The sequence below is a fragment of the Phymastichus coffea genome, unplaced genomic scaffold (genome assembly GCF_024137745.1).
Source record: "Phymastichus coffea isolate CEN01 unplaced genomic scaffold, Cenicafe_Pcof_1.1 PCOF00140, whole genome shotgun sequence".
Lineage (NCBI taxonomy): Eukaryota > Metazoa > Arthropoda > Insecta > Hymenoptera > Eulophidae > Phymastichus > Phymastichus coffea.
In genome coordinates this window covers 107433-132448 of record NW_026706951.1, presented here as the reverse complement: position 1 = coordinate 132448, position 25016 = coordinate 107433, and the positions used below count along the sequence as shown (strand labels likewise).

Here is a 25016-nt window from a genome sequence, read left to right as displayed (position 1 = left end):
AAGAATATATCGAGTGGGATCTCTCGTACATAAGATTTGTTGCCACCGACATATTTCGGTTGGAAATAGCTTCCCAGGTATTCAGTGAAAACTTGAAAAACGCAGCCTATCCCTGACGAACAATCTTGTCTGCTTCGTCGGCGTCTGTGAAATTGGCAAGTCTCGCAGCATCGACGGATAATAGATTCCAAAGCTAGACTGGGTTTTCAGTGTGCGTTACGTGCCCTGAGACTCTTGACATTCCAAGAACTAGCATAGGTAGTTAGGCTGTGCGATCTACGATCCAACGATGCGAAGGAGAAAAACTGGAAATTCGGTTTTGCGTGGAAGCCAGTTAGTTCGGAGGGAAGAAAGATTTGTGATATTTGGTGGGAGCTGATGTTCGTGGACTCGCTACAGCGCAACGTCACAGGCTCTACGGGTCCCGACGGACAAGACGAGCGAGGCTTTCGGCGGCGGCAGCAGCAGCACGTCGGAAAGCTTGAGCGAAGAACTGGAAGAGCAATCCGTTATTGCGCGAAGGCTTGCAGGGGAGGGGGCGTTCGCAGCTGGAAGCAGCCGTCGGCGTGTAATTACCCCCAGTCGATTTCCGAGGCAAGGCTCGACACGACCAGCGTGCCGCTGAGGTTAGCCGGTTTCGCGTGGACGCTTATCCTCTGCGGCCGGTCGTCGGACAAGTTGACGAGCAAGAGCACGGTGCGCGTCCGTGCGCAGCGTGCCGGTCTTGAGTTAACAGGTTAACAGAGCCCGGTAGAGTTTGTAGTGCGAGCGGGGCTCCCTCTTCTGCTTGGCCAGGTTCAGCGCCTTGTGGTCGTGGTGCACGGGCAGCCGCCAGGTTGCGGCCGCCCGGCTGAAGCCTGCAAGCGCAAGCGGGCCGTGAAGTAGCCGTCGCGCAGATACCGTACAGCACCGCTGACCCACCTGTGTTTCTGCTGTCGTCCCACTGGAAGGGCGTGCGGCTGGGGTCGCGCGAGCGCTCCCTGTAGTGCTCGGGGTCGCCGTGGCGATCTCCTCGCCGTTGTAGGTGACGGCCAGACCGGGCAGCAGCATCGCCAGCATCGTCATCTGCTCGGCCCTGCCCGGGAACCTCGAGGCCGTCCGGCTGCGGTCGTGGTCTCCCATCTGTCTTTCGGACAGAGACGGCCCCCATGAGCTCGGTCGGCTGAGCGTTCGCGGGGTTCGTTCAACACTCGTATTTCCCAGGCAGCTGCAGCTGCGTGACCTACCTCTCGGATCTCCGAACCCGTCGTTATTCGTATCCATAAAGCTGCGCGGGTACACCTCGTAGAACACCGCGTTTCTCCACCATCCCTTATTCTTGATCTCGCCGGCAGCCAGGCCCAAAGCAGCAGCAGCAGCAAGACGGCATCTCCAACTAGCGAGCGACGGACGTGCCCGCAAACTTTATCGACTGTTGCTCGCGTCGGCACGCGCTATCGCGAGTACTCGACGAGGAGGCCGCGACGTTTTTCCATGTTTTTTGCTTCATCGTGTTTGCTCGATGCCTTATCGAGACGGCCTACCGCGATAGTTGTCGATTCAACCGATTGTACACACTTGTCCCCAATCGAGTCAAGTCCTAAGGGTGGATGCGGTCATGCGAAAACAACCATTTATTCTATTGTACGTCGTTCTGCGATAATGCCAACGAGCATGCTTATCGTTCTCGTTTGCAAGCTCAAATATATATGATTTCTCTATTGACACCTAGCTTACGATCGATCAGAGGGGGAGAGAAGCTCGGTTGGTATATAACCGATCGGCCGTCCGAATATCGTATAGGTGTCTTCTAGACATAACGCTAACTTATGGTTTGCAGTTCTCTTTCATAGTTGGCATTTTCGCGCCGGTATTCTCAATAACTGTTGTGCGTCTTAAGCAAAAAACTAAGCGCAATCATGTTTATTTGTTCCAGAGTATTTGATAGAATGACTGCACGTAGCCGCTTATGAATCGCAGTAAAAATCATATCGCGTTAGCTGGTTATTGGCAATGAAATCTTGCAGAATGCGTCGACAGCATCGTCAGCCTCGCTGTAAACGTCGTCAATGTAAACGTCAAGCAAACGCTTACATTGATTTTGATCGTTTGTTTGATGGATGGAATCTAGAAAAGCTACTTGCTGTAGTAGGTCGCCAGTCATGGTCAAGCGTTAACGAGGTAAACTTAACCGTATCTTATCCGATAAGAGCGTTCCTTCAGATCCCTTTGGATAATTGATTTATCCGCAGCAAAAAAATGGCGATCGAAAACTTTTGTAAGGCGTATCTAGGAGAGGTTGCTATCGCAAAGGACGCGCGAGGATTTGACCTTCAACGCATAATAGATGCTTGCAATTGGTCGTTGGAAAGCAGCAATGTGTAAGAAACGGAAACTTTAACGACGTTGCATTTTATGCGTGAAATGTTTAAATTTTATGAAATGTCGGAAAAGTTGTTAGAACCTCCAAAATAAAGATCGTCTCGCATCAACTTGAACTATAGGCTCATTTCTCATCGTTTTCTCATCGACAACAACTTCTGGCTTACAGACTTTGATGTTCGTCATTCGTTGCAAATACGAGTACTTGATCCAAGTTCCAGCGCGGTTATCGCTATTTCTTCGGCAGGCTTCGCACGGTCGGATCAAACGAAACCGAGCGAAGCTTTCGGCAGCAGCACCGCCCCGCAAGAACACCAACACCGCGACGGTCTGGCTTGGACTCTTGCCGTCGTCCGAAGACGCTGGTCCAGTTGTCGTTTCGTGCCGAAAGCTTGGTCCACGTCAAAGTGCTCGAGCTTGTCGTCCGATGTCTGGATTAACGCGTTCATCGCGGTGCGATCGTTAAGCAAAAGACCTCTCGCGGATCCGAGTTTCTCCAGCATCCCTTGTTCTCGATCCGGCGAACAAGAGAAGTCGAGCCTGTGGCGAGTAATTATTATTACAACGGGGCAACGTACGACCGGCAGCCTAGCCGCAAGTTTCACATTATTAATATACGACACTCTTGACCGAATCAGTATAAACCTAACGAAAAATGCAGAGAGTCGTATTATCGTTATCGTTTGCATTAGAAATATAAAAACGAAGTCGCACTGATAACGAAATCGAAGCATCAAGATGGACGCATGGCCATGACTATTATTTATCAGCAAAAGTCATAGAGTTTGCTCTTAAAACGCACGTGGTGGTAAGTTGCTTTGGAAGAGCGCGAGGTGCTAAAGACGCCAATGTTGGATTGGAGGATGCAACGAATTGGTGTTTTATTGAGAGCGTGAGAAAATTCACAAGAGCAGCCGAAGCAGCCCCCAGAGCGCAGACGCAAGCGCCACGATCGCAGCACCGTCCGCGGCCGCCGAGCGCGCCGAGCCCCCCGAGCCGGCGCCGCACTCGACGTGGTCTTGGAGGCTCTGCAGGATCTCTTCGTAGGTCCGGCCGTTCCGCACGTCGGTCGCGTGCCTCTGCAGGTGCCTCGTCCTGTCCTGAAGCCGACGAAAGCCCGGTGATCGGTCGGCCACTAACCGCGACTACTCGCTCGAATGCGCTTACGGGGAAGATGACGTCGGACTGTCCCTCGTACGGGCCGTAGAGAGTGAACATGGCCGTCTCCCTGTCGAGCGTCTTGCCGAAGAACCGGTCGAGCGACAGCAGCATCAAGAAGATCTCCTGTTCCCTCGTCCTGGTTACGTTGCTACTTACCAACACCTGGTTGCGAGAAAGCGAGCGAATGACAGAGCCGAGCTGCGTCACGCGGACGACAATGCGATTACCGATCCCAGAGTCGTCTCGGCGAGGAAGCACTGCTCGGCCGAACGCAGCTCGTCCTGGCAGAGCAGCTTGTAGTTCATGCGGAATATGGAGAAGGCTGTCGAGCAAACGACCGGCTGTAGCGTGGCGACGGCGGCGCGGCCTGCGCGTGGGCGAGCAGCCTACCCGAGTAGTACTTCTTGGCGGCGTGGACGTTGACGAAGGCCACGTCGGCGCCGCTCATCAGGCACTTGAAGGCGTTCTCGTCGGGGCCGAGCTTCTCATCGAGGCGCGCCTGCTCGCACAGCGAGTACAGGTTCGCCGGCAGGCTCGAGTTGGCCGCGCTCAGTCCGAGCACGCAGCTGCGGTTGAAGAACTGGGAGATGGCCCGCGCGTCCGAGCAGTCGTGGGCGGCCGAGCTGTTGCGCAGCAGCGCGAAGAAGGCGTTCCAGCCTGCGGGCAGCGGGCCGGTCAGCCGAGTCCGCGGCGCGCCGGCTCGGGGGATACGCACCGACGCTGCGGTAGCCGGGGAAGCAGGCGCTCGCGCCCCTCAGCTCGGCGAGGCTCCGGAAGCGGGCGTCCTTCCTCACGATCGCGGCGACGCGGCTCGCCTCGAGGTCCCGGCTGCCGACGATGTGCGCCACGGGCCTCAGCCGCATCCTGCGCACAGAGAGCTTGAGGGTGGCGGGCGGCGGGGGTCGGGGGCGGGGGCGGGCCTCACCCTCGGGCGAGCGCCTCCTCCTCGGGCCTGGCCACGTACACGTCGCAGCGCCCGTCGCGCACGGCCTCCAGCGCGGCGACGCGGTCCCGCTGCTGCACGCACGAGACGGCCGGCTCGACGCCCACGGCCGCCGCGGCCGCCTGCATCCAGCCGCACTTGCTCGCCTCGGCGCCCGAGGCCAGGCACCAGCGCACGTCGCGCTCGGGCCGGCAGGGCATCGACAGCCGGGAGCTCAGGTAGCCCTGGACTGCGACAGAGCGGAGCGCGGTGAGCGTCGCGGCGCGGTCCGGGGCCCGGGGCCCTGGGCCCGCCCGTACTCACAGCGCTGCGCGTAGTCCTCGGGCGCGACGGGGGCCGCCAGGCTCGCCAGGTGCGAGAACTCGTAGGAGGCGTGGATCACCGGGTAGAAGCTCTTGCCGCTGGTTCGCTGTCGCACGCGCTCGGCCGCCTCGCTGCAAGCGGTGCGCGGGGCTGCAGTCACGGCGGCGGGGCGGCAGGGCGGCGGGGCGGCGGCGGCCGCCGCGACTGCAGGCCCGCGCCGCGCGACTCACCTCCTCGCGACCAGGCTGGCGCGCGGCTCGGCGATCCAGGCGCAGCTCTTGTTGGTCGACAGCGGCAGGAACATGCCGTCCGGGCAGAGCAGGCTGAAGCCGTCGTCCGCCAGCTCCTGCAAGCGCAAGCCAAGCGGCGGGTCAGTGCTGCGGCGGGCCGCGGCGGTGCGTCGCGCACCTTGGAGTGCGGCGCGAGCGCGGCTCTGCTCAGCCAGGCCACGTCGCCGAGGCCCTCCAGCAGGCACTGCAGCGCCCCCTGCATCCCGTAGAAGCGGTCGCCCGCGAAGCAGCCGCTCGGGTTACCGCACAGCGCGCACAGGTTCTTGTACTTGCTCTCTGCAATGCAGGCACGGCGCGCGTTAGCCGCGGCTAAAACGGCCGCTCGCGGGCTGCGCTCACTCAGCTCTCCGTCGTAGGCGGCGTCGAGCGACCAGGGCCCGGCGATGCAGGCCGAGCCGAAGTGGCTCGACAGGTCGGTGATGCGGTTCTCCAGGCTGGTCAGCCTCGGGTCGCAGTCCTTGTTGATGAGCCAGCGCTCGAAGTACTGCGGGCCGAGAAGGCGCTGCGATCCGCTCGGCGGGCGGGCCGGGGCCGGAGCCGGGGGCCCGCCGGGGGCCCGCCGGCCGAGCGCCTACTTACCGACGTGTAGTGGTAGTGGTAGTTGGGCTGGTAGCCTACCTCGAAGCCGATGTAGCACAGCCTCTTGTCCTTGGTCACCCAGTCGTTGTTGAAGCGGTTCTTCACGACGGCCACCATCTCGGTGTCGTACTGCGGCTGGTCTGGAAACCGAGCCCGGGTCAGAGTCGGACGGCGCGAGCGCGTCACTGCGGACTGACTCACTGTCGGCGAAGAGCTTGAGCTCGTGGGTGACGAGCAGGTCGTCGTGGTCGAGCACGCCGTTGCCGAGGATCGTCAAGTCTTCCGGCTCGAGCACGGTGAAGTCGGCCAGGCCGTTAGCCAGCAGCCTCAGGCAGGACAGCCTGTCGACAAAGCAAGCGCTCGTCGTTCACGCGTTCGCGGCCTTCGCGGCTGAAGGGCTCACCGATCGTCCGCGATCACGCAGTTGATGTCGGCCGAGTTGCTCTTGAGCTCGCTGCAGGTTCGCCTCAGAGCCTCGTTCGTTCTCGACAGTCTCCTTGACGTCGCGCAAAACCTGACTGTGTGTTGGCAAAGGATTAAATTAATTAAGACCTTCGCTGATGTGTTGAGTTACGCTGCTGCGTGGTCGAGGCCAGGGAATAGGCCGAAGCTGCCGCGTCTCCGGCTCTGAGGATCGCGCTGAAAAAATCCGAAATCCAGTTTGATGCCGAGCCACGCTGGCCTTGGCTTTCGGCCAATCGCCGGCGCCCAAGGTCGCGCCAAGGGCCCGCCGAGGGCCAAACATGCCTGCATTCTCTCGCTGAAATCGCTCGAGTCGCCTGCAAATTTACAATTCAAATGTCCCGTGATCGGAACAGTTGCTGGCAAATTGGCCGAACTGGTCAGACGGGTGGCTGCTTGGATCGGCAATGTACGAATATCGTACGCCTGGTCGATCTATTGGCTGAAGCGGCGTCGGCCGGCCAGGCTCACGCCTCGCTATATCTGCATATTCGAGAAAGCTGCTCACGCGACTTTCCATCCTTGGCAGTTGCCAGCTCAAGCCAATTATTATTATCATCATTTCTAACGCTATCTCGAATAATCTGCTTTTTCAATATCATACCATGCCAGCGCGGCATTCTTTCAGCCAAATGAGACGACTAATCCAAGCTAGCAATCATTTGCCGCCTGGATAAACAAAGAAAGTACAGCTCCGAATGGCGATGCTAATGTTCTAGCACACAGATTTAAATTTGTTAATACAAGTGTTTTAGTAGCAGCTAATTTTCTTCGACCTTGAGCAAAAATAGACATTCGAAAGGAAAGAACGAAAAACAATGGTGGAGCCACGCAAGTGTGCGATATATTTGAACGATAAGCGGAAAATTCAGAATAGTAATCCAAGTTCGTCTGAAATTCTCGTAATTTACGTAATTTCTAGCTTCTCATCCGTGACATTGGCAACGAAAATCGCAAATGAACAATGCCATCGTCGAAGCAACAAACGAGATACGTACGTGGATCGGCCTCAACACCGGGACGGTTAAAAGCCAAACTGGTGATCGCGAGAAAAGCCCACAATCCTCTTGCAGCCATATGGATTCTGCGTATGATCATCGCTGGTTGGAACGAGCAAAAACAAGCAGCAGTAAGAAACGTCGCCGAGCGAAAGAAAACGATCGAAGCTTTAATTGCTCAGGCCAGCAAACGCGCGTCTTCCCTGCACAACTTTCTCTTTTATCGCAGCGATCGGTGAATATAGTCGCGCAGCTAAAACTGACATTGCGCGCCACCGCAAACCGACTGATTTGAAACGCCGCCGTGCAGACCTGCCATATTTTCTGCCGGAGAGAGCACACATAGTGGGAGAAACGCATCTTGCTACCTTTTTTTCACCATTTTTCTAATATTTATATCTCTTTGCGTGCCTCGCTTGAATCAACACCTCTGAAGCTCTTTCAAATACTCATTTCCAGAATTGCATTTCAAATTGATAGTTTAAGGCAGTGGATTTCGAAAAAATCAATGAATTGTAAATGAACAAATCGAGATTAAATTTCCACGTGTGTTTATTAATTTTTTATTAAGATACGATAACGCATATCCCTGCTACTTGCTTAATACTTATAATCTTAATTTCAGAAGCAACGAGCTCTGATCCGACGCTTCCGCAATCAGTTAACTTCGTGTGCAATGCTTTCGTTTCGATTCATTTTTTCTGCCTCGAATTTCAGTTACTTTCTCGCGCGATACATACTTTTCATTTACAATAAATCTATTAATTTGTTTTTCAACTTATAGCAAAAAGCGGCTCTTTCTTAAAAATCATTTATCCATTTATACATTATGTAGTACTAGTAGTAGTAGTAATAATAATAAATTACACATCACATTTAGACAGAAGCGATGTCTCGTCAGTACGCTCGTTTCAATAGGCCTCGCCAAGTTTTTTTTTTTTTTTCGATGTACACATTCACATTACTCTCGCGCGCACGTTTTTACTTTACTTACTTACACATTTAGAACATCGACGGCAAACGCGAGTGTTTTTCTTTTCTCGAACCCTAATTGGTGTTGGCATCATCTATAGTAATATACATAATTTTTCTTTGTTCGTTCACAGTTCAAATCGCAATGAACCTTATAGATATCTAGCATAGAATATTCTGGCAACGAAAACATTAAAAAACCTCGGATCGCAACTTACACATCCACCAGTATGTATAAATTTATGTCGCATGTTCATTGTTCATTCGAAAAAGGCATAAAAGTTAACTCAACCAGAGCAGGTACGTTAGAGAGCTTTTCAACATCGATTCATCGATATGCAATTATTATAATACCCTACGATAAAACATCGAGTTTATTATTTTTTCCATTTATTTTTTAAGGTTAGGACCGCACACAGGTCCCATCGGGTGTTTGGTGGATCTAATCACAGTTGGAATTCATTATCGTCGCCGACATTATTTAGTTAACTTGTTTAAAAAACATCATAATAGCGACTTAACAAAGTAAAAATTACGAAATGGCAAGCCAACGAGAGAAGAACGATTTGTTGAGAGCACAAAACATAATCGATTCTCCGCTTGAGAATTCGCTCAGGGCACAGCAGAACTAAGTGGAGAATCACAGTTCATTATTAATATAAATAACAGTACTCTAAATATTCTTAAAATTGTACAACAATACCTTATTGCGTTCCGCGCTTACTTTCATCTCATTAAAATCCTTTTCGTTTATTACGAGAACAATAACCTTTTTTACAAACATTTATTCTGACGCAGTAAATGCTGTCCTTCGGTTTATTAATTTTTTTTCTTCTAATTATAACGCGCCTAAAAATATATACAAATCTGCTTTTATCTACTTACAGAATTCATCACATAAAGCGTTCTTCTCGTTACGACTTTAGGAAAAAAATCTCCGTCTGCAGACAGAAGAATAAAGCTTTGGTGTAAAAGAAAGAATTATTTTACACGTTTCAGTCTACGTGAATAATCTATTAAAACAAAATCGTAAATTCGGCAGAGACTCTATTCTTAATTCAATTTTTTTTTCTGTGCATCGCATACCATTCAAAAGGCTTTGTACTTTTGGTGTTTCGCTACGGACTGCGAAATATATGACAAGAGCGGTCTCTAGTTTTATTTATTTTTCGTTGGTGTTCCTTCTTTTCGATTCAATGATGAATAGAACAGACAAAACAAAAATTAAGGGTACGTGAAAAAAAAGAAGAAAAAAAAAAAGAAAACAAACAAAATGAATGAATAACGATAGGCTCGCGACAAATCTGCACTTTCAACGCGAACTGGACGGTACTGGATTTATTTGACTGGACATCAAGCAGCAATAGCATGATGCTGACATTCCAGGAGGCCTGCAAGATAAAAAAGCAATTAAATCCTTGATATACTGTTGAATGATAGGGTAAAGAAGGTTCTTTCTTACGCAGATTGCTGAATATTTGTCCGATCGTATTTACTGTATCTGCTATTTGTCTCTTTGCTCAAATGCTATGGTTGCGAACTTTCGACATTGACGATCGAAGCTGCCTGACTCGCTGTGTCCGACTTTTCAAATCGTCTCTCTACAGGATGGCTGAAAAGAAAAAAAAAATCGAATTCTACACTTTACTCATCAACGCTCATGGTAACAGTTGAAAACTGACTCTTTACGATTAAAGGACAACGAAGAACTGCTCTCTTCGGAAAAATTGCGCACTTTCGTAACCAAAGAGTTCGTTTTCGATAAATCTGACGCAGTGCTACTCGAGCGTTTTGTCGGATCGGACAACACGTCGCTGTGCGACACTTCAAATTCTTCTACTGGTAAGCAAGTTTCTACCATCGCTTCAAGACAGTTGACAAAGAGTTCGGCACTTTCTGCGGTTCGATTGCTCTAGAAATAGAAGAATCATTCAGTCAAAATTAGCTTAGTTAAGGCTGCTAAAGTATTCTCACTTTTGTATATGGTCCAGCAAATCTCCACAGACCGCCAAATCCGCAACTTTGCAAGTAATGAAGGTGCTGCTGACTGGTGTCCTCGCAAGCGATCATATTTTGAATAATGGCTTGAACGGAACTAAGCACTGACTGATCGTGGCAAGACGTTAGGATACTATTGATTTTTGCATCCAGCAAATTATGACTGTTAACAATTAAATTTATTCTGTAAAACTATAATTTTGCGGCTAATGTACAACGTCGATACAAAAACAAAACTTACATGACGGGAAAAACCTTTGGAAAGACAACAGAAGCCTCAGCAAGATACTCGTAGAGTATTCGAGTTATGTTCTCGTCAGTCGAGTACTTGACTAGCGTAGCCAAGACCGTTAACACGAGAGTTTGAGTCATAAAGTCCGTTAAAACATCAGGGTCGAGCAATATGTTGTTTTCATTACTGACACTGACTCGCGCACTTTGATTCTGTAAGCAGTCGAGCGTTTACGCAAGTCTGAATTATACGTACGAATAAGTATTCTTTATGAAAAATGTTCGTATCGAGGAGAATTAGTCATTTTTTCAAAAAGAATACATATAAGGGTAAAGATAGAAGAGGGATGGACACACTCATCATCCTTTTCCCCTTGTAATTGTAATCGCGTACAGTTCAAATTATCTTCAAGTACCTGCGTTTCCATTTCGTCATTGGCTTTGGCTTCCTTGGTCGAAGGCATGGAGAAGGATCGCTGCGTTTTAAATAAAATCCTGCCAGTCTTGTTAGTGAAAGTACACATTTCGTTTTATACCGTTGCAGTGTGACGTTCGGAGAAAACGTACAGAAAGATTGAGTGTAAACGTTAGTGACATTTTACAGGCAGGTAAAGTAGCAGGCACAGACATCAATTTTTTTTCATCGGCCATACATGGAAACAAACAATTATTTTTTGTTCTAGATACGATGCCGGTATCATATGATATTATTAATTTTGTTACGCCCAAAATGTACGTTGGCTTTGCTGAACATTTATACACGAAATATAAGAGAAAGAATATCGAAAATGAAAAAATCATACCACCCTAACGGAAAAACTAAACTAAAGTAGGACCGAAGAGACTTTCAACGAGTTGGAGAAATTTAGCTCATGTTCGCAACAAAATTTCAGCTGAAATAACTTAGAATATAAACAAATATCTCATAACGAATACAACTCAATTCAATAATACCTGATGGTGTGAAGAATGATATTTCAGCTGCCTTGCCTGGCTGATGGCAGTCTGATCTAGTAGATCCCAAGACTTTTGCCTTCGAGTTGTTGGATTATTTAAACTAACTGGCGTAACCTGTATAAATATAAACCATATGAATGTGCCTTTTTAGGAAACATTAATCGGAGAAAGAGATTTATACCATGCAGTGCGAATTAAACGTATCCAAATAGTCCGAGCTGCCTGTTTCACCCATACTCCTATTTAACGAATGCCTTATGTGACATCTACTTCGTACCTCTTCTGACACAGATATTAGAGCTGCAATCGGAATCATAAGCTTATCGGTAATCATCCTCCGTCACTTGAATCATTCAGTTTTAATTGTAAACAACTAACCCGCAAGATAAGCAACGCTGTCAGGAGTGACCTCAAACTTATCCCTTCTTGAGGTCTTGGCAACAATAGCTAGCAGCATATTGAGCACCCGAGTAGTTCTAGTGACCGTAGTCGGCGTCGGATGTTTGTGGCCTTTGAGCAGATGACCCACCAGAGCGAAATGGAAATTTGACTTAAACGAGAGTCCAACTGCGTGATCGAGCTGCTTGAAATGCCACTCGAGAGGCTCTCGCGTTGACATCATCACTTTCTCGAGAGGTTTGTCGTCAAATGTACCTTGCGAGTCTAAAGTGTGTAAATTTTGCTCGAGCAGTGCTAGACCAGACGCGTAGAGAGAGGCTTCATCGAGCTGGAGCACGGAAGTAGCTACCCAAAATAGGTAACGATGAATCGGTGATTCCTGAAAATCAAACGGCATTTACAAATATTTCCCTAGTATAATAAATGCAACAAAAAATACTCGACTTACCGGCCTGAGCAACGGCTGCAATCTTGTGAGACACATAATGATAGCGTCCAGCAGCATAATGTCATTGAAGCTCTCAAGTGCTTTGACAAGTATCCTTAGTAGCTGCTTCATATCCTGGTCGGTGATACTTTTGCTGATGCAGCCAAAAACAATGAGTGCCCGAGGCTGCAAGGCCGGATTGAAGCAGAACGCAAAATTCTTTGCCAGAGACGTCCATGTTCTCAACCAGTCGCACTTTGGTATATCGCGCATGCAAGCTTCCATTATCTCGAGCAGAGCATCGGTGATAACTTCGAGACTGTTCAGCGACAATCGTTCGCGATCTTGTAAAGTGGCGATGCTACGCTCATTACCAAACCACTTGTCGTTCGAGTGACGGTAGCTTGACCTACAACAATAATTGTGACACCCATTAAGAATCCACTCGTGGCTTCGCAAATCTCTTTTGACCAATTTTTACAAACCTAAAAGCGGTGACAGCCGCCGACTTGACTTTGCTAATGCCGAACAAAAGATAAAACTTTGGCAGAGAAAACTCGTCGAGACTCATTCTCAGCACTCTATAGGTATCCTCGGAAAAGGATGGTGAGCTGCAGGTGCACAAGGAGTGAATGATATTGATGACCAAACCATGAGTTGAGGCTCTCATGCTAAGACTGCCCGAGCACACGAGAAAGGTGACCGTGTGAAACAAGTAAGGCAAATGCTTGCCAACATCGAGACAATTGTTGAACGATAGCATCAGCAGATATCTTGCGAGAATAGCAATATCGTCCCACATCATATGCTGTTCGAGTAGTGGCGTGGGCGAAGTACAAGTCTTGTCGACGACGCGACATAACCGACTGATCAGTTTTTTCGCGACCAGCTGCACGTTGCCCGATGCCAGAGCTACTGCTGTATCAGCCATGATCTCGACCATAGGTGAGCCCAGACCATAGCGCACGCTTCTATGGAGGAAGTTGTCGAGCACTGTGTCGATGAGGTCTGGTAGTCGGCCTGCCAAATCAACAAGTTTTCTTTCTAAACGTCGCTGCAATTCATTAAATTGTGAATGCTCGACGAGAACGATCATTTTACCTATGGTGCTCCAAATTTTCGCTTGAATGCTGGGATACATCTCAACCTCCTCGATCGTCAGAGTAATCAGTTTCTCGAGAATTTGATTAACCTGCTTCTGGCGCTTGCCGCCCTCGTCGTTGGGCTTGTAAAATCGCACAAGATTGTTCAGCCAAGGAGTCATGTACTCGAGGCATAAATGCTTGAGCTCGATCGTAGATACGCGAAAGCCCTGAATGCACTCTTCGAGGAATTCGAGTGTTAGGTGCGGATCATTCGCCGCTAAAGTCTCGCTCAAATGTTTGATGAATATAGTATTATTCGATGGAATGCAGAGGCCCGACGTTTCCAAAAGTTGCCCTTCGATTTTCAGATCAAAAGTTGCCGTAAGCGCGCAGAGTTGATTATAGGCAGCTGTGCGCAACACAGGATTGGAGCTGCCCAAGTTCAGAAGAGCCATGTTGAGAAGTGTGCCTGGTACGTCTTTCGGCCGAATTTTCGGATGTACCGACATAGAGTCTGGCTGCGACAGTTCCCATCTTCGCAAATCAAACAAATCAAACATCATTAACAGGAAATAACAACGGGCGGTCGATTTTAGACAACTCACCTATTGCGAATGTGAATGATTGCTTGAACGATACTATCACAGTCATTGTGAATGAACGATAGCGGACCAGCCTCGTTTGAAATAGCGAGCGTGAATTGGTTATCGTCCACGAGACAAACTTCCTCGATCTCCGATGCGTAGTAGACATCGTTGAGCAGTACGCTGTGTGACAACACTTTACATTTGTCGGACGAAGTTACTTGAATAGCCGTAGGCCCAACCTTGATGGACACCTTCGTATCTTTGTGCGATAATTTTAACGCACCCGTGAAAACTTTCAGATCCTCCTCCAGTGACAGGGTAGCACCTGGCAACTTCTGTTGCTCCGGCTCAATAAGTTCGTTCAACCGGTTGGATCCATCTACGAACACGATCTTGCGATTGCCCTTGAGCGGAACTAGCGCGCGATCGTGATACTTGGTGTACTCGCGCACCCAACTGTTACAATTGTAAATGTAAACGCCGTGAATGTTCTCGTAAGCTACTTCCGGTAGCACGTAAAACCATTTCTGCAGAAACTCTGTTCGAAATCGGTTCTCCGAGCACGTGTGAGTGAAGTCGATCACCAGCTCGAATGGCGCGTGGCAGAATGGTTTTAGCGTTAGAATCACATGGTAGATCAACAGGTCACCGTTTGTTTCGCCAATTCTATAAATCAACAATGCATTCGTTTCAAGATGAGAACATACTTTTCCTGTACAAATCACTCACTTATATCTTCTGGCAATGTAGTAAAACACCGGGTAGCCCTGCTTACTCGTTCCAGCTTGATAAAAAATGTTGAGGCTTTTTAAGCATTTGAACTCTTCCTTCTCGTGCATGTTGTGCTTGACCATGACCTCCTCGAAACTCGTGGACGACATATCGATGCTGGACCATCTAGCGTACGACGATGAGAACAATAAACTGAAAAACGAGTTGTAAATTAGCAGCAAATCTACAGTTACATTGGGAGCGCTGTTTTTGTCTTTAAAAATAAAGAAATAAACAGAAAGTAGAAGCGTTTTAGAAAAAAGATAGTATATTTTCAGAAAAGGAATAATAAATAACATAAAAATTGCTACATAAAATTATATAAAGTAACACACACTTTCGGGGAATCTCAATAAGTAAATGAACAGTCGAAAATAAAATTACATGGAAAAAAGAAAGTACCTTTAAAGTATTTATCGCACACAATAAAAAAGTCTACGTTTTAAAAAAAGTTATTAGCTAAAAAAGATCTACGAATTAAAACTCATAAATAGATGACAAAATGTATAAGAGTAAAGCTTTGTCCAAGTGCACCGCGGTATCCTCTTACTGTGAGTCGACGGGTTTATGTTCTGGCGGGCCGAGATAAGCGAGCAGAGTGGCCATCTTATCGAAAGGACGCCTGCCTACAGCCTTGTGGTCTCGACTGCTACTCAGATAATCTCCCATCCTTTCCTGATGATTCCACAGCAATCGATGCAGTGCCAATACGTTAGCGTCGGAAACGAATGACATAGAGTGACTCGCTTGATCGACAGTTTCGCAGTCGGAAGCTATTTGAATGAAAAATCGTCGCGCGATCTCGAAATGTGCGCGGAGGAAGTCGTTGAACAGTAGCATGTGCTGTTCTTTACTGAACTCCACGTGGTTCGCGATATTCTGTAGGATCTTCGACATCAGCATAAGACCACGTTTCACTGGCAAAGGTACCGGTTTATTCACCATACCCATTTCTTGTGGCGAGACGATAGCCGGATTGATGAAACGCAGAAAAATTACCGTCCCCACTGCGCCGATGTTATTTTGTGGGCACTGAGGGAACCGCTTACTTAGTACTTGATACAAACAGTGACACATGGAGCGTAGCTGCGGTGGAAATCTGTAAAGAATTGTTTCAAGTTAATAATAATCATGTTCATGAATTCATCAATGATTATTGTTACAAGAGAGATATTTGTGCTTGGAAATGAATCGAAGAATTATACCTTTCCGCAGAAGAGACGATAGCATCAAAGACCTTCTGGGTAAGTGCAATGAGATTCCTACGATTCTGATTGATATCCTCATTGGTACCGATCCTCGCGCTATCCACCTCGAAGCACGTGAGCGGATCGCTGAGCAACGGCGTGATCAAAGGCTCGAGCAAGCTTTGCAGATAACTGGCTCCGTAGATCTTGAAACAGAAGGCCATGATCTTGCTGCCGAGACTGTTACCGCGAAAGAGCGTCTGCATGCAATCGGACACTTCGACTTCGCGATAAAACATGTTCCAGAGCAGCGGTGAGAGTAAATGCTTGGCATCAAAAAGTGTGACGAAGACACGAGCAAGCTCGTCCATTTGGTTTGTCGTGACGACATTAGCAAGTGCCATAGCGATTGGCAGCTCGCCCTTATCGCTGATCATCGTTACCAGTTGAACCAACTGCTCGAAGCGATCGGCAAGCACAGTCTCGGCTAGTGTGTCGAATTCCGTGCCCTGTTGCAAGATCTTCGTTAAGACTTCCATGAATGCCGCTCGCGTTTGCAGGTCGCGGTTGTAGCCTAAATCTACAACGAGAATTGATGTTACATTTTTATTCGTTCTCGAAGTGAAGCTGCGAATTATGAATTGTTTTGATTGGAACGCCAATTAGCAAACGACTTTATATAAACTACTCTAAATGGTTAAACGAACGACTAAATTTCAGTGCATTATTATCATTTCAAAACTTGTACAATCTGAAGCGAGAAAGGGCAGAGCGAATGTGAAGTGCACATGTAAACTATACGTAATTCTAATAATGTGTGTGCACGCGTATCATAAAAGCGGTACAATTGAAAGTCAATGAAAATGAAAAAGGTAAGAAAAAGTAAGTTGATACACTTGTGCGTCTGCTTAAGAATATGCAATGAACAAAAGAAGTAATTCAATTATTGAACTAGATAATATTTCAATTCACTACACCGATGTTACATCGCACGATATTGCATACGATTCACTAGTCCGATGATTACGTGATTTCTTTGTAATTAAAAAAACTATCAAATAAGTAATGCGAGTCAACTTAGAACAGAAACTCACCAATGGAGTGCATGAGACCACTGTCTATATTAGCACTTAACAAGTTGCTCATAGCCTGGATGGTGGCATTGCGCAGGGTAGACAATTTTCCAGTAGTGAGTCGTGTTCTCGCGACTTCCTTCTCTCTACTCATATTTTCCTCTGTTGCGGCGTCGTTGCAGTCGTTCAACAAATTCATAAACAGTGTAAAATACTTGAGGAATAATTGAGATTTCGCTTCCATCAAGTCACCACGATCAGATTCTTCGGGTTGAAGAGGTAAGCCACGAAGGAGTGCCCCGACCGCTTCCATACAAGCTTGATCAAGTTCTCTGAAATATGTACTGAGATATATAGCGTCATGATTATATTTTGATCACAAGTTTAGTGCGAGATATCGAGTTTATGTTTGATGTAAAGTCGCTCGACACTTCTCAGGATTACAAGTACAACTTTTATTGAGCAAACGAGGATTTGATCATTGTACATCAATTGTTGTACTTATTTGATAAAGTGCCCTTTGGTGAATGCTTATGAAACATAAAGCTTAATGATCTAACCTGGTCATGATGGCGATATCGCTGCCACTGGGTGGAGGAGGAGCAATCGGATGAGTGGTACCCAAGACCCAGTCAGTGAGATATTCTACTAATTTATTTCGAAACTTCATCTCCTGCCTAAACGCCAAATCGTCGCGTCGCTTCATCATTACTTCGACTAGCTGACAGAGCTTGGTCTTGATATGTATTGTCTGCAAATTCGTGTCGAGATGTCGCACGTATCGTACGATTGCCAAAGTCATACCCTCAATACTAGCCATGCCGAGATATTCCGAAGGCTGATCGTTCTTCGAATCGAGGACATTCTTCATTATGATGATCGTGTGCTCGATGAATTGCGTGTTCAAGTCCGTCAGTATGACTTGACCCTGCTGATCGAAAAACTTTTCGACGATACTTTTTATCTGGTCGAAAAGAATTGGATATAGAGCCGGACTCATTTCATGGCCAACTAGTTCTTTCACATGCTTTTGAACCTGTACAATGTTTTCAAAAAAAAAGTATTTTTTATTACAATCTGCTAAATAATGAAAATGAAGTATAAGAAAGTCAGTATGCCACCTGGAGTCCAAACTTTTCATTATTGCAGATGAGTAGTCTGAGTAAATTGAAAATAAACTGAGTAACAGGACAATATTGCACCTCCTGGCTCGTGTTAGATAACGAAAGATTATCTTGTTGCAGCTGCTGCTGTTGACCCTTTGCCGAACTTTTCTTTGGCTCTGGATTTAAAGATAACCCGGACACCGGTCTGCTAGGTGATCGTCTTTGCAAACAAACGCCTCCTAGCGCACAAAGAAAACCAGTCATGTTTGCCCATTCGTTCAGCTGTTCCTCGAGTTCGTGTTCTGAATTTTGATGGGATGTTCGACGTTTGCCTACGCTACGGTGAAAAGACTCGACCTGGCCATCGTCGGTTTTTGTCTTCGGGTGGTTTATTAACTGACGACACGTTTGTTCCCAATTTCGAAACGTTTCTTCCCATGCCTGCAGAAGTATAACTTATTAACTATAACGATAATTTGTACTGGAGACTGAAGAGAATCGAAAATGAACTCACAGGCTGTACACCATTGACGCAGTGCTCGATTTTCCTAAGAAGTGACATTATGCGTTTTTGCAGTGCGGCACGTCCTGTGAATCGCAAGAGTTTCAATCACTTTAATATCCTAGCGAGGCTATATGTACATCTAAAGCACAATTGTTAAATGAATGAAAGTAGAGTATGAGAAGTTATTTTTGTAAACCGGATACTATTGTCGATTACACTTTGAAGTGCAAGGTCAATATTCTCTAGCTATACTATGCCATGAGGTTTTTTTTTAAAACACTCACCGAAGCAGTAGTCACGATACCAAAACCTACTCTCTCCGCTGGCTGTTATATAAAGTGAAATCTTCGGAGTAGTATCTCGGTTTTTAATTCGATAATACTATTTATATAGCGAAATCGAATAATGAAGAAAGGCTACTAACCAGTGGTAAGAACAGTTGAGGCTTGTGCAAGTTCGACGTACAAATGAAAGTTGGGCAGTAAACAAGTAACGGCGACTTCATCGCTGCCGCATCGTATTTCAGCTTCCTCGCAAAGTAGAGAAAAGCACGACATTGCAACTAACACTGCCTCCATATCGATGCTCCAGAGGTACATAAAAAAGACAACCTGAAAACAAGGTCGTTTAGCTTAATAGAAAACACAAAAAGTAGTTTTTATCGACGTACTTCGAGCTTGATGTGTGCTTGCTTGCAGATGGCAATCTGACTACCGAGATTTGCGTAATCCTTGTTTTGCGATAGGAAGACGTTGCGGCAAATGAGTATCTCGCGCAACCACTTGAGGATGTCGGTGTAATTAACAATTTGGTGCTGGATGAGCTTTTGCGAGATGGAGAATAGGACTTGCGAGCTCACGTCCCAGAATGTGGTCATCGTCGCCGTTGCCTCGGGATTCCATGCCTTGATTTTGTCGGGGTGATGAAGAATGAGGAGTGCTTCCATTGCTTCTTGGGCGATATCTGGCATCGTGGTTTGATGAACCAAAGAGACAAGGCCGTTTATCAGCTCGAGAGTAGAGCTCTGGATCTCGTGGACAGCCTTTCCTTCGTTCTGTAAGACAAGTATTCGTCTGGATGGCGATGCAGGATAGCCACGGAAGGAGCGTAAGATCCATCAAAACTCACATTTAACATTAGCATAGGATCGACGTGTATCAGCCTTACTATCCAGAGCAGCAAATTTCTGTGACTGGAGACTTCCTCCCCACGGTCCTTGTACTTACTCTGCTCCTTTCCCTTGAGCGTGAGGCTCTGTATCATGCGCAACGGCGTGTGAGATATGCAGCTTTGGGTGACTTTATTGAGCGTGTCGGTGAACATGTTACGCAGCTCGGCGCTCCGAGAGTAGACGATGTCGATCTGCGGCCACCACGGCTGTCTTGGCTGATTGACGATCCTGCAATTGAAATGCCGATCAGGTGGGCTCCGCGAAAGAAACGCAAAGCGATCAAGACAAGTGAAATGACCTGTACAAAGAGCTGACGAGGACGAACTGATACATCGTGGGAGAGTTGAGGCTGAGGCAGACTTTGAAGATTTCGTTGTTGTAGCGCATAATGCGGAAGCAGCTGACGAAGCAGTCGATCACGAGGTCGATGTCCTGAGCGATGGAGCTCTGGGCCCTCGAGAACGGCTTGTTGGGATTGAAGAGCAGCGAGCTTACCTCGTTGATGACCTGCTGCACCAGGACGAATATCACGTTGTTGGATTCCAAGTTGCTCACATAGGTCGAGGCCTTGCACAGCCGAACGCAGGCCACCGCTGCCGCCTCCACCAGCTGGCGATTGGAGCTGCCGTGTATCGACAGGCTCTTCCTCACGCTGTCGATGAACAGCTTCTTTCTGCGGTGCTCGGACGAGCAGGGAGCGCCCGAGTCGGTGTTGACAACCTCTTCCAGCACCTTTGGCGATAGAACCAGCAGCAGTATCTGTAGCGGCCACACGGCTGCCGCGCGACCCTTCTTGTTGTCATAAAACGTGTCGAGGACGTCGAACAGCTCGCCGCAGACCTTCACCAGGTCGTCGTTCTGTTTCTTCTGTAGATCCGCGAACTCACTCGGATAGGTGTCCATCCAGTTGCAGATCGCCTTGTCCAGAGAGCTTATCAGCGCGAAGTGCACGGACTTCTTCAGTTGGCGGAATTTCAGAAGCGTGTCTGCGACAAAGAAAACCGGTAAATTAGTTGCGCGCTGGTTCGAGCAGACAAACAGAGCGACAGCCCGGGGATGCGCGAGCGCGAGTACCTTGGAGAAGCTTGGTGAGTCGCTCGAGGTCGGCGTTGATGTGCTGGATGAGCTCGATGTCGCTGCAGTCGGGGTTCTCCTCGGCGGAGACCGTTAGCTCCGAGAGCCGCATCGAGATCCGGTTGTACACGGCGCTGGAGAAGTTGAGGCTCAGCGCGAACAGCACCTTGCTGGCCAGGCTCTTCAGGTGGGCGTTTCGCGTGCTGTCGCACGGGATCTCTGCGAAGCAAGATGAGCGGTGCCGATCAACAATTAAGACCGAAGCGAGGTAGCGGCTGACCTACCGACGAACTGGCAGATCTCGCGGAGCAGCAGCTTGACGTTCATGGCCTCGCCGCACTTGTTGGCGTCTCTGGGCTGACTAGCGAGGCATCGCTCCAGCGTCTCCAGGATGATGACAATAGACTCGTAGCACTGCCTGTCCTCGGCGCTGTTGCCGCGCGGCCCTGCGCACTCGTTCACGCGCTTCAGCATGTTGGTCAGGCCCGAGATGACCAGGGAAAAGCGGTGCTTCGAGATCTGGATCAGGCACTTCTTGTGCCTCTCCTCGTTCAGCCGCGAGATCGTCGTCTGCGGCCCTGAGCGGTACGGCAGCTATCGATAACAAGTAAGTCAGCGAGAGCGAGCGAGCGAACGAGCGAGAGAGAGAGAGAGAGAGAGAGAGAGAGAGAGAGAGAGAGAGAGAGAGAGAGAGAGAGAGAGAGAGAGAGAGAGAGAGAGACCAGAGGCCAAATCTATCCGGGGCTCTTCAAAAACAGAGCCGACTCTTGTTCTTATTCCTATTCGAAGCAAGCTCTTGCGGTTATGAACGCATTTCGCCTTATGCAGTGCAGTCAGTCGATTGCTTACTAACAGACGCCCAAACTACGTGGCATACGTGGGCTCGTTCTTTCGCTCAAAGTTTCAGCTCCAGGCAGGCTCGATCGTTTCGCCGACACGTCCATCGTATTGGGATATTTTATTGGAGCCGCGCGATAACGCTCATTTTCAACCGTTTATTATTTTTAGATACAACCGAGAACGTGAAAAAAGTCGGTTTTTGATTAGCAGATAGCAAAGCTCGCCTTTTCTTTTTAAACAGTAGTCCTAATTAAAAAACATATAAAATGTTTCCCAATACTTCATTGCGTTTTTGGAAACTCGGCCTTTTTATTTGTTTGTTCTTTTCTTTTATAACGAGACAAATCAAGTTTCAAGGGGTGACCGCGGTGCTGAGGGATCTCATCAAAGCCTCCTCCGCGCGTTCAAATCGATTCGCTCCGAAAAATTGGGTATATCTCAATGACCAGTGCACTCTTTTTCACGTATCTTTTCTTAATCTGACTTAGCTATAGACGAGTATGAATTTATCTAGACAAACGGTTTTGCTGTGCAGCATGTTTTGACAACCTCGATAAGGACAACTGATGAAATTTTCGAAAAGTTGGCGATATAAACGTTGACCAAATGAACCGATGCTCCGAAGGATCTCAGGGTGTCTCGGTCGAACATTACACGTTTTGTTGTTGACGTTACTTGACGATGAAAGTTTCTATAGCTTGCATCTCAATGATCTTAGTAACCACAACAGCCAGCTATACAGAGATATAATATTGACGTTGGGCCTTGCTCAAGGTCAGGCTATTAGCCAGCAGAGAAAGAGTAATGCTTCGAAGAGCAGATGTTGTCAACTATACATCAGAGGCGGTAGACTCTGACTCTGGAAATGTCCAGTCGTAACTTGGGCGTTATGAGCATAGTGTTGCCGGCATCCCTGAAAATCCGAAGAGGACCGGCGTAGATCGTCGCGCACAATACGCGACAATAACAATGGCTTGCTCGATGAAGCGCCTTTCGCAAGCTCGAAGGTGGCCGAGCGTCCAGAGCGGAGCGAGTCCCGGGGCAGAGACGACGGTGGCGGGAAAATCGACCGAGGCGAACGAGGAGACAGGAAGCAGCAGGCCGCGAACAACCGGCCGAGCTGCACCGCGCGCCTCAATGAAAAGAGACGCGGGGCTTGTCCGTGAACTTGCTGCCCGGCGCCTCCTGCTCGCCTTCATTCACGCGTCCCGCGCGCCTGCGCACCGACTCTCGCCTTGGCCCCGAAGGGATCGCGGCAGCGAGCCGACAGCGACAGCCCGACGGCCGCGGGAGAGCGCGTTGGCGCGCGCCCCGATCGCGAAAGCGCTCGAGCGCTAGGTGCAAGGCAAAGGCCGAGTGCCCGCGGCTTGGCGGCTGCAGTTCGTGAATGGGGACAAGAGGCGTGCACGCGCACGCGCTCGTAGTCGCCGAAGGTCACGCGGGCTCGGCTCTTGGCCGGACATCGTCAATGAACGCGTCGTGCAAGTGCGATCGAGACCGATCGTACCGAACCAGTGCACCTAGGCTGTCTGCCAGCTTTGTTGAAGCGAAGCGCCTTTCGGTCGACAGGACGCAGGGCACTGAGCAGGGCGACGAGGCTCCTCAAGCAGGGCCACCCACCGCATGTTACTGCCGCGGCACGTGTGCAATTATCGCGTCGGAAGCTCGCGTCTCCCTTGCGTCTTTCCTTTCGGCACCGAGGCGAAGGGCCTCGCGCGTGCGTCGCAGCGTAATAATGATCAACGGAGAGCCTCCGTACCTGTTCCTCAAACCTGGACAGGAGCGAGTTGGCCCACTCGCCAGGCTTCTGCGTGCCCATCCTCTCCTCGCTGGCGGTTCCTTCTCGTAGGCTGCACTCTCTTTTCACTCTTCTCCTCGGCTTGACTATGCTTTCGCTCGCTCAGGACTTAGGCGGCCTCCTCTTGCCGGCCGACCTTGTGCGCACTCGTACCCTTCCCATGGCCTTTGTGTCTTCGACCTGAGGATCATTCATACATGCTTATTATCTCTCATTCGATTCTCTGTTAGTTCTTTCTTTAATAAATAGGAACAATTGGCGGATAGCCAGCTATTAATTGATTAACCATCCGACTGACGTGCGAGCATATAGTTCCACACGCTTGGTATCTAATAGTCGGTGAAAATCCAACACCCCACTCGAAAATACCGATAGCAGTGGAACTGTACATGGCGTGAGACATCGCGGTTGAGGTTAGAAATCTCGAGGGAAAAATTGTCTACTAGCACTTGAAAGCTTCTGTCTGTCTGTTTGTCTCTCTCTCTCTCTCTCTCTCACTTGCTCTCTCTCTCTCTCTCTCTCTCTCTCTCTCTCTCTCTCTCTCTCTGTCTTCTTTTTCTAATCAGCGGCATAATTTCGTGCGAACAAAGTAGCTGGAGTCAAAAGAGAAACAAGTAATGCACTGACAACGCAAATGAATTGTCGTCGGGGTTTGTTTTGCAGTTAGCGTAGCGTACCTTACATCGATGCGCGTACTGTACAGTACCGAAAGACAGGAGCTGCGCACTGTGCATCCAGTAAGAGTGCAAACGTGAGAGCGCACAACAGGACGGAGACCGCTGGCTGCATAAAACAATGAAGAAGGGACTACCTTTCGGAGGCGACGTGCACGCGCACACTTCACATCGCCGCCATTTACGAACGTAGACTGAATTCACTCTGTTCTGTATGTGCGCGTGCCAACCTCACTCGCTCGCTTACGAAGTAAACGTTGGGAGGGGGGTATAGAGAGAGGACCTACATGTTTACCAACAACTAACAGGGATGAGTTTGACTTTTCATCTTGACCGCTTATGTTGTTGTAGCTTTGCGACCGATATGAGGGATCACAAGCTCGACGGTTTACAAAAACAAATTGCGGAGAGGCATAACGTGCCTGTACGTCATAGTCAATCAGGTAAAAGAGAATGCGAGAGCGAGAGAGAAGAGCCAAAGGAAGTGAAAGACAGAGATGGAGCATTGAAAATGGCAAGGGAAATGCATATATGCGCGTTTGCGACTGCGCCATTCATAAATGGCTTGACAGAAAAGGAGGGGGAGCAGGCCAGCAAGAGAGAGAGAGAGAGAGAGAGAGAGAGAGAGAGAGAGAGAAAGAGAGAGAAAGAGAGAGAGAGAGAGAGAGAGAGAGAGAGAGAGAGAGAGAGAGAGAGAGAGAGAGAGAGAGAGAAAGTAGACCGAATTATAATAGGTCGATATGACCTTTTTCATCGCATGCGAATTCTTTTTTTTTCGCTCACTCTTTGCTTTTTTAATGAGCCGCCGCAACTGCATCTGTTGCTACTGTTTGTTCCAGCGTCATTCGAAACACCCCTACTATTTTATTTATGAATGCCTAGAATGAAAACTACTTTTTTCGTGAACAGCTGTTGCGCTCTTTCTATTATAACTGGAATGCGTGTTCGACATTTGGAAATATTTTTTTTTGGAAGAGCGTGCCAGATAGAACTGCTACGTAAACGTTATTCTTAGTTATCTGCGTAAGGTCATTTTAAGAAAAACATTTTAGTATGATATTTCA

At 48.4% G+C, this 25016-nt stretch overlaps 2 protein-coding genes across 2 annotated transcripts; both read right to left on the bottom strand.

The window, feature by feature from the left end:
* Nucleotides 1-3233: 3233 nt before the first annotated feature.
* On the bottom strand, nucleotides 3234-7362 carry LOC131671988 (transferrin). The gene is made up of 14 exons (XM_058948866.1): nucleotides 7098-7362; nucleotides 6041-6155; nucleotides 5839-5978; nucleotides 5638-5777; nucleotides 5398-5542; nucleotides 5177-5334; nucleotides 4999-5114; nucleotides 4769-4899; nucleotides 4448-4694; nucleotides 4238-4386; nucleotides 3913-4179; nucleotides 3750-3844; nucleotides 3529-3684; nucleotides 3234-3461 (listed from the first exon to the last, which is right to left on the bottom strand). Exons 1-14 carry the CDS (start codon nucleotides 7195-7197, stop codon nucleotides 3264-3266), a joined length of 2157 nt encoding a protein of 718 aa, XP_058804849.1. The 5' UTR covers nucleotides 7198-7362; the 3' UTR covers nucleotides 3234-3263.
* A 282-nt stretch (nucleotides 7363-7644) lies between these two features.
* LOC131671995 (neurofibromin) lies at nucleotides 7645-24296 on the bottom strand. Its single transcript, XM_058948881.1, has 29 exons — nucleotides 23956-24296; nucleotides 23240-23458; nucleotides 20925-21234; nucleotides 20641-20859; nucleotides 19865-20552; nucleotides 19524-19794; nucleotides 19066-19449; nucleotides 18820-19006; nucleotides 18680-18721; nucleotides 18405-18478; nucleotides 17906-18331; nucleotides 17345-17820; nucleotides 16806-17116; nucleotides 15730-16291; nucleotides 15075-15623; nucleotides 14483-14677; nucleotides 13772-14419; nucleotides 13183-13700; nucleotides 12567-13101; nucleotides 12103-12490; nucleotides 11634-12033; nucleotides 11437-11555; nucleotides 11253-11369; nucleotides 10715-10801; nucleotides 10309-10511; nucleotides 10044-10230; nucleotides 9752-9981; nucleotides 9532-9681; nucleotides 7645-9460 (listed from the first exon to the last, which is right to left on the bottom strand). The coding sequence occupies exons 2-28, from the start codon at nucleotides 23297-23299 to the stop codon at nucleotides 9597-9599; spliced, it is 8271 nt and encodes a 2756-aa protein (XP_058804864.1). The 5' UTR covers nucleotides 23300-23458; nucleotides 23956-24296; the 3' UTR covers nucleotides 7645-9460; nucleotides 9532-9596.
* Between the last annotated feature and the right edge of the window lie 720 nt (nucleotides 24297-25016).